At 63.4% G+C, this 8,044-nt stretch overlaps 1 protein-coding gene and 1 long non-coding RNA gene across 3 annotated transcripts in view; one reads left to right on the forward strand and one right to left on the reverse strand.

Annotated features, from left to right (window-relative positions):
- TMEM255B (transmembrane protein 255B) overlaps window positions 1-8,044 on the reverse strand; it is a 39,964-nt gene that overhangs the window by 4,291 nt on the left and 27,629 nt on the right. The window contains 4 exon segments of the mRNA XM_044913128.1: window positions 1,670-1,813; window positions 4,407-4,566; window positions 5,448-5,533; window positions 7,586-7,666. Coding sequence (XP_044769063.1) covers window positions 1,670-1,813; window positions 4,407-4,566; window positions 5,448-5,533; window positions 7,586-7,666 — 471 coding nt within the window.
- Window positions 3,818-8,044, forward strand: part of LOC123324287 — a 10,616-nt gene continuing 6,389 nt past the window's right edge. The window contains exons 1-2 of one of the 2 annotated variants that reach the window (XR_006539738.1): window positions 3,818-3,888; window positions 4,420-4,548. This is a non-coding gene — a long non-coding RNA (uncharacterized LOC123324287). Of the gene's footprint in view, window positions 3,889-4,146; window positions 4,315-4,419; window positions 4,549-8,044 lie in introns of those variants that run through there. The other variant, XR_006539739.1, reaches the window with a different exon arrangement.

Below are 8,044 nucleotides of genomic sequence, written 5' to 3' on the forward strand. Positions count from 1 at the left end.
CACAGAGTAAACCACCACAGACCACAGACAAAACCACCACAGACCATGGACTAAACCACCATGAACTATAGACTAAACCACCACGGACCACAAAGAAAACTGCTGTGAATCATGAGGAAAACGTCTGGTGGACAGGGCCTCACTGGGACAGCTCTGCTCACACAGGTGGCCCCATCAGGAAAGCAGACAAGACACTGCTTGGTCATAGGATGCAGCCAAACCTCTGCTTCCATCTTTGTTCGCACACATCATGACACCGAGCCCCTCCTGTGTGTCCTGACCAGGTGACCACTAGGAGCAGGGGAGGTGGGTTCCCTTTAAGGTCTTTCAATGAATGGCTCAAAACAGCCCCCACCTGCTAGCCCCTCTCTGCTATTACACAGTGGGTACTTTGCTGCCGTGACAGCGCTTCAACACTCCCTTTCCCTCTCTGTTGGTCATGGAATCAGGGCATCAGTTCCCCTCTCCCCCCAGGAGACACAGGGAGCCCCCCAGTCAGTCATCTCCTCGAAATCTGATTGTTGGTGTGTATGTCGTTCTGATCCTGCACACGCTGGTGATAGAGGCCGATGAGGCACGGGGAGGAAAGCCCAGGCTTCCCCCCGGGGGCACAGAAGGAGCATCTGTGTTCGGACAACGGCGGCTGAGGATGGAATGGGGCGGTCCAGCTCCCCCGCCCCGCGGCTGACAATGAAGGACACTACCACGCCCCATGCCCTACAAGGGGCACATCTTCCGAGGAGACGCATCATGACCTGCAAGAGCAGAACGCCCGCCCGGCGCTGCCCGGAGCTTAGGACCCAGACTCAGAAGACCCCCCAGTAGCTGCCCGCCTCCAAGGACCGAGTCAGGCTGGCGCTTGGGGTGCACCCAGTCCTCACAACCAAGCTTGTGCAAGGCATCAGATGGGAGCAGGCGCCCTGACAGGATTGGGGGCCCAGCGCTTGGGGGCACACCCCCCCACCCCGGAGTGGAAGAGTGACAGCTGGGCCAATCCAGCCTGCACTCAGGTCCGCGTTTCTGCACTGGGGTTTGTCCCCAAAGGAGGCCCAACAGCCATGGACCCAGCCTCCCTACAGCTGTGGGTCTCACACTCTGGGCTCCGCAAACTAAAGGGATGAGAAACAGAGCAGAACCCTCAGGACACAGGCCACGGTCGAGGAACACGGTCCTCACTGTGGTGGGGACCAAGGGGGATGCCTGGAGGCAGACGTGGGTGATGCTCCAGGAAGGTGGAGCTGCTGAGTGTCGCTGCCGGGGTGGCAGGGAGGGCTGTGCCCAGTGACGTGCGATGACCTGTCCTCAGGGGTGAGCACTACGGGGCTTGTGGGCAAACACTCTCATTTCTTGACCCTTGGGGTCATTCCTCCCATGTCACAGAGGCAGAGAAGACACTCTTGAGCCAGGCCTCACCCTCTTGAGGACAGGGTGCTTGCGGGTGCCTCACACCCGTCGACCCTACGGGACCAGGACCTGGTGCCCACTCAGGACCTGCTGAGTGGCTACCTGGCCGACGCTTCCTGGGGAGAGGGAGGCGTCCCTTGGCACAGCCTTGCGGAGACTTCGGGTAGACTTCTGGGTTGGGTACCCTCTGAGAATTCGAAGGCCCCACCTACACCAGGTAGCTCAGCCGCTAGGCTCATTTTCCCCTGGGTGACACTGGGCCTACCTGGAGAGGCAGAGGGTGAGATGAGCAGGTGGGGAGGGTCGCGGGCGCCGGGCAGAAGCCCGCGTAGGCCAGGACCTGCTGGGCGGGGTTGTAGAGGATCTGAGGCGGAGCGGACGGGCCGTAGGCCAGCTGGGACGGGGGGACCTGTCGCGAGAATGGACGCGCGTCAGCCGGCCACCTGGGCTGCAAGCCGACGGCCTGCGGAGCCCTGTCCTCCTGCCGCCCTCCTTTGACGCCTCTCGGGCCAGAACTAAACCCCTCAAAGCAGGGCTTATTTTTGTTTTTTATTTTTCTCTTTGTCTCAGGGACTCGCCAACATGAGGGTTAGGCCAGGATCTCTTTGGTGTTTTGTTTGAGAAAGCAAGAAAACTGCTGGTTCTGTGGTGACTGGGTGGCTCAGTAGGTTAAGTGTCCGTCCCTAGATTTCGGCTCAGGTCATGATCGCGGGGGTGTGGGATCAAGCGCCCCATCAGGCTCCGCGCTCAGCGGGAAGTGTGCTTGGGACTGTCTCCCTCTGCCCCTCCCCCCCAGAATAAGTAAATAAGTCTTAAAACCCCACCACTAGTTCCTCCCCCCCAGGGGCATCTGTTACGGGGCGTCTCTCAGCCCGGGTGTGGCAGTAGGGGGTCTGACTGCCCACGTGTGCTGTCCCAGACACCACAGCACAGGGCTGCACCCCCTGGTTGCAGGGATTTCTGGAGAAGTGCACATTACACCAAAGCACCCAACCCCTCTGGGCCCCGCTCTTGTGAGCTCACCAAGTGACTCCAGGACTTGGGCCTTCCGCCTGTCGCCCCCAGAGGGGGCTGTGGGCTGGAGCCCTCCCCAGAGGGAGGCTTGGGGGCTTCCAGACTGAGGTTCCTCCCTGCACAGACAGACCTGGATTCCCCCGCCACCGACACCACGGGGCAGGCCCTGCCACGTCGGGGAGGGGCTTCGGTAGCAGAGAGGGAGTATCTGAAAACTCGTGGCCGCCCACTGAGGGTAAGTGGAGGCAGGGTCCTGAGCGGTGGGGATGGGAGGGGACCAGCGGGGGCGGGCAGCAAAGGAAGCAGAGAACACACCCACATCTGCCTGCACCAGCACACCCTCGGAGGGAGGGGCTCTGCTAATGCACCTGTCACCTCCTGACCCCCCCCCCCCACCGGGCTGCCTCTGCACACCCCAAGAGTCAACTAAGGACTCTAAGAAAGAACGGGAACCTGGGGGCCCACAACTCGCCGGCCGTGTTCATGACCACACCCTGCCGAGCACCTACTGTGTGCGCTGGGCTGAGCTACGAGCTATCCTGGGGGACTAGAGCCATGCACACAGAGGGGCGTACAGAGCATCTCGAGACCTGAGACCGGATTTGTGGGGGAGCATCCCTCAGGCTGCATCCCGCGGCCTGGGGGTTGGGCCATGCAGGGCTGGTGGCAGGGTGTTGTGGGCTGGAGAGGGCCCTACTGGGTCTGACTCTGTGTTTGTGCCATTTTGGAGTTTGGAGGATGAGCAGGGTTGGGGTCTCCCATGAGGGAGCAAAACGTGTCGGCTTGGGCAGCCCCGCTCTGCTGGGGACGCTGGGAGCCCAGCCTGGCTCAGGCCTCTCTCCCTGCACCTGCCCATCTGGCCCTGACTTGCCCGGGGCCCAGCCGCGTGCCTGAGGACTCGCCGCCCACATTTCTCAAGGTACCTTCCCCACACAGACTGGGTTAAACGCACTGCCATGTTCCCGAGGCCACGCCGCCCCCGGAGACCCTCCTGCAGACCCCAGTCCTCACACTCTGCCTCCCTGCGCCCTCCTCAGGGCAAGCATCTGGCGGCAGCCCTGGGGGCCTAAAGATAATCTTTAAATTATAAAATCCATTAAACTTACAAGACTACTCAGTAGGTGTAAAATTTTAAGGAATAACCTTCCTTCTTTCTTACAGTACCCCAGAGCTTTGACACGGCTCTGTGGCCTTTGCTGACTGGTGGCCCTTCTGGATGTCGCTTCATTCTGAACCGTCCAGCAATTTTACTGTGGACTTGGCTTCTAAAATTGGCCAATGACCAAAGTCTCCAGAGCCCTCGGGAAGCGCCAGCCCGACGCCAGTTTGGGTGTGGCCTGTGGGGGCCTGGTGTGCATGTGTGGTCACGCTGGCCTTTCCCAACTCCAGTGGGTGCCGTGCGCTCTCCGGAGTCGGCGACCGGCTTCGGGAGGCGTTGTGTGTGCTGCGCAGGAAGTCTAAAACAAGCAGGTACAGGGAGAAGACAGGACAGGGCGAGCTGCTCCCGGTGCAGACGTACAGAGAGAAGCGGGCGGAGGGCGCTGCCCGCGGGGAGGCTCAGCGGGAGCCGAGGCTGGCAGCCCCCGCCTCTGCCAGGCGCCCAGCCCTAAAGCCCCCGTCCACGGGTCCACACGTCGGGATCACCTCTAATTTGGGCAAATGCGGACTGAAGCCCTGGCTCCAAGACAGGAGGCTCGGGGGTTCCCTGTGCAGCGGGGGCAAGGGCGTGGGGTGAACAGACGGTGGGGGGCAGGTCGGTCGCTCCTCCCGCGTCTCCAGCGGTTTGGGGCAGCCCGCGCCTCAGAGGAACCGCTCGTGTGAACAGCCGGTGAAGGCTTGCCGCGTCGCTAACACCCTGCGGGCTGTCTTCACGAGCCTCTACTCCCCCATTTGTAGGTGAGGATAAGGAGGCCCACCCTGCCCACCCCGGCGGACGTGGGCCCCGAGCCCCGACCCGTCTGGAGGGCCAGCACCCAGGCCCGACTCACCATGTCCTTGAAGGCCCCCAGGACAGCTGCCGTGAGGATGCCCAGGAGCACGCCCAGCACGTTCAGCACCGCCGAGGCCCAGAGCAGCCGATAGAGGTGAAGCACGTCCTGACAGCCGCGCACGCCCACGAACTCATAGTAGGTGAGCGGGGGCTCCGTGCTGCCCGAGGAGAGGCAACTGTCACCCACGCCGGCAAGGGGGTGACAGGCCAGCCGGGCAGGGCACAGCGTGAGGGCACTCGAGCCGTGCACTGAATCCGGTGAGCTGTGGTCTCGGCTGTGAAGACCCCGTGGGCCTTGTTGGTGTGGGGGAGGCCACCCCCCAGGAACCAGCCCAGATGCACCCTGGGGCCCTGGGGGCGAGGCTGTCCGCAGGGCGTCTGGAAATCCCTCTGGGGAAAGAGCCCAGGCCTCTGAGCAGGAAGGACCGCCCAGGCCCGCTCCCCAAACCCAGGCCCAGGCAGAAGGGTGATGACTGAGTCCCCTCAGAACAAGCAGGACTCGTGGCTGAGCCGTGAACACGGAGGGCGAGCCCCCTCATCCCAGCCCTCCCAACACGGGCCTTCAGGGGCAGCCGTGACGCACACGCATGCTGCTTCTCCCGTCTGGGCTTAGAAGTGGGATGGAGCTCTTGTTTGGGGGAGGCCCCCACAGCGCTATGAGGCTGCCCGCAGCCTGGGCAGGTCCTCCCAGCCCGTGTCAGAGAAGCGAGCCCTCCGCTGTCCACGGAGGATGGGAGAGGAGCATTCCAGAGCCGGCCAGGGCGCCGTGTTCTCAGCAGCCGGCCAGGCCCGGGGAAGGGAGCCCCACCGCCGCCGCTCCAGGCAGGCCCCAGCCAACCCGGGAGATGTCCCTGAGAAACCGGACGCTCACATCCAGCTCACAGCTTCTACAGAGCCACGACGAGGGGCCGGAGGCCACGGCCTCCCCCAACCCGCACCACCTCACCGAGCCTTGGTCTCTCCCCACACCCCTTCCTCACAGGGGAGGCGGCGGCGTGTGGGCCCGGGGCCGGGGTCCGGGAGCAGGGGCCACCCTCACCTCTGGCAGCTGTAGAGCTCACAACAGTAGCAGGTGCTGCTCTTCACCTTCAGCTGACACGGGCCGCTCGAGGGGTGGCAGGTGACCTGCACGCAGAGAGACCTTGTCCCAGTGGGCAGGGCTGCCGCCCCGGGAGCCACGGTGCACAGGGCAGTCAGGCAGCTCCTCTTGCTGAGCCTTGTCTCCCAAACTGCCCTTCCCCCACCCATTCCAGGTGTAGTGATTTTGCGGGGTGGCAGGGCCCTCCCTGCTGGAGGGGTTCAAGGGCCCTGCTTGGCCAAGCCAGGGGCTCCAGGCAGCCACTGTTCGGTGGACAAGGAGAAGGAGAGGGTTCCAGGCACCGAGCCTGCAGGCAGGGACAGCTGCAGGAGGGGACAGGTGGGGATGCCTCCAGGAGGGGACAGGTGGGAATCCTTCAGGTGAGACCTCTTCCTGCCCACAGGTAGAACAGCTCCCGATCTGGCCAAGCCAGCCTTGGGTAAGCAACACGGAGGCTTCCCTTTGGGTGCCTGCCATAATGGCGCTGTAAATGGTTGAGAGATTTTGATGTTAAAAGAGCAAGATTGGAGCAAAAACACGCTCCTTCCTCCTTCCCCCAGCATTTTTCAACATGTGGCATGAGCCATACAGCCCGTGTTTGGGAAGTAAGTGAGGCAGAGACCACCGAAATTCAGAGGGGAGACAGTGGCCTCTGGGGAGGAGAAGAAGCTTCTGAGGTAGGATGGGGCGCCAAGTGAGGGGCAGGGTGCAAGCTCATCTGGCCTGGGACAGGTGAAGGAGCAGGGCCAGACCCCAGAGGTCCTCAGAGCGTCCCAGGGCCCCAGCCCCTCCTTGGCCACACCTCCAGAACCACTGGACATGGAGCCTTCCTTCCAAGGTCCTGTGGTTACAGGCCGTGGGGTGCTCTGGTGTGCGTGCGCACCTGCAAATGGTAAGGGAAGTGTCCAGACCAGCAGGCCAGCAGGGGGCAAGCTGGGGGCCCCAGGTGGGGCTGGAGGCTGAGGGGGCAGGGGGACAGGGCAGTGGAGGGAGTTGCGCGGGCAGCACGTGGCTCCCAGGAAGTGTGCCACCACAGGGGACAGCGGCTTAGAGCTGGTCAGCCAGTGAGAGGCCTCCAGCCCGGCCCTGCCCACTGCCCAGTTTGCAAAGCTCTGTATGGCCACAGCCCTCTGTTTACACCTTGCCCACGGTCATCCTCACACCGGAGAGACAGGGTTGAGTAGCTGGGACAGAGACCATCTGGCCTGTAAACCCTGGAATATTACTGACCCTTTACAGGGAAGGCTGTTGGCCACGGCCTTAGAGCATTTCAGATCCTGTGTCCACTGAATCAACAAGCTGGGAGGGCGGGGGCATCAGAATTAGCTCAAGCTCCTGGGCCGGTTCCAAGAGACAGACGGTTGGGAACGAGGAGGGCGCCAGGGCAGCCCCAGGTCACGTAGGCCTGTCCCCAGAAGGCCTGACAGATGGGGCTCAGGATGGGGTCCTGCTCCTCTGTGACCCCAGGAGCAGAGGTGAACAGTTGGCCATCAAGTGACCATACATCGGTGTGGGCAGGAAGGGCGGACGGCAGGAGGGTCTGCGGATAGGCGGGGGTGTGTCGGGAGGGCCTGGACAGCCCCGTGATGCCCTCTGACAGGAGAGTCCTCGGGATGCCCCCCGACGCCAGGCAAAAGGCCAGGAGGGCTGGAGGCAGCCTTTGGAGACAGGTGCCGCCCCCTGGATGGGACAGCAGGGAGCCCCAGGCCCTGAGGTTCACAGAACGCCCGCAAGCCACATTGGGGGTGAGCCCCGGTGTCTGCTCCCGGCGCCCGGCTCATCCACGCTTGTACAGTGGGGAGGCCGTGATTAGTCAGGCTGACACATTTATGCAGAGCTGGGGTAGGACGGCCCGCCCGAGCGGAAGTGGCCCTGGAACGGCGGGCGAGCTTGTTGGGTGAACGGCACGGCAGGCTGTGCAGTGAGCCGGCCGCACCCGCCCCGCGGGGGGCTGCAGGACTGCTGTGGGTCCATGGGGCGCTGTGCATCCCACGGGTCAGGAAGCCAGAGCAAAGCACTCAGCTTCTGAGGGGGCACAGGGAGCCTGCGGGGCCCGGGTTAGCGGAGTGAAGCCTCCCACACCACGGTGCCCCGCGTACCTCCGTCTGGTGGGCGTCGTGCACGTACCCCACCTCGCTGGCGAGAAACTGGCATCTTCCTGCAGTGAGGGGCCTGGGCTCCTAGGCACAGAGACACGCGCGGAATGCGGCCATTCGGTCCCCGGTCAGGAGGGCCCGGCCTCTGAGCCCAGGGAGGGGCCCCAAAGCCAGCTGGAGTCTGCGGAGGCGGCACGGATCGGGAGACACCACCGCTCCCTCCAGGGCAGCTGGGCCCAGAGAGCAGGACCTACCCTGCAGGCGGCAGGCAGACACGTCCCTCCGCCCTCCACCTGCATAACGAGACATGTTCTACTAGGAAGGGAGAGAAAAGGACTCCGCATTAATTCATTTACCCAGCCCATCTCCTCCACCCAGTCATCCAGTCATTCACCTCTGCACCCCGCCCTCCACCCCTCCACCCTTCCCTCCACCCCTCCACCCCTCCCTCCCTCCCTCCCT

This window comes from Neomonachus schauinslandi, chromosome 3 (assembly GCF_002201575.2).
Source record: "Neomonachus schauinslandi chromosome 3, ASM220157v2, whole genome shotgun sequence".
NCBI lineage: Eukaryota > Metazoa > Chordata > Mammalia > Carnivora > Phocidae > Neomonachus > Neomonachus schauinslandi.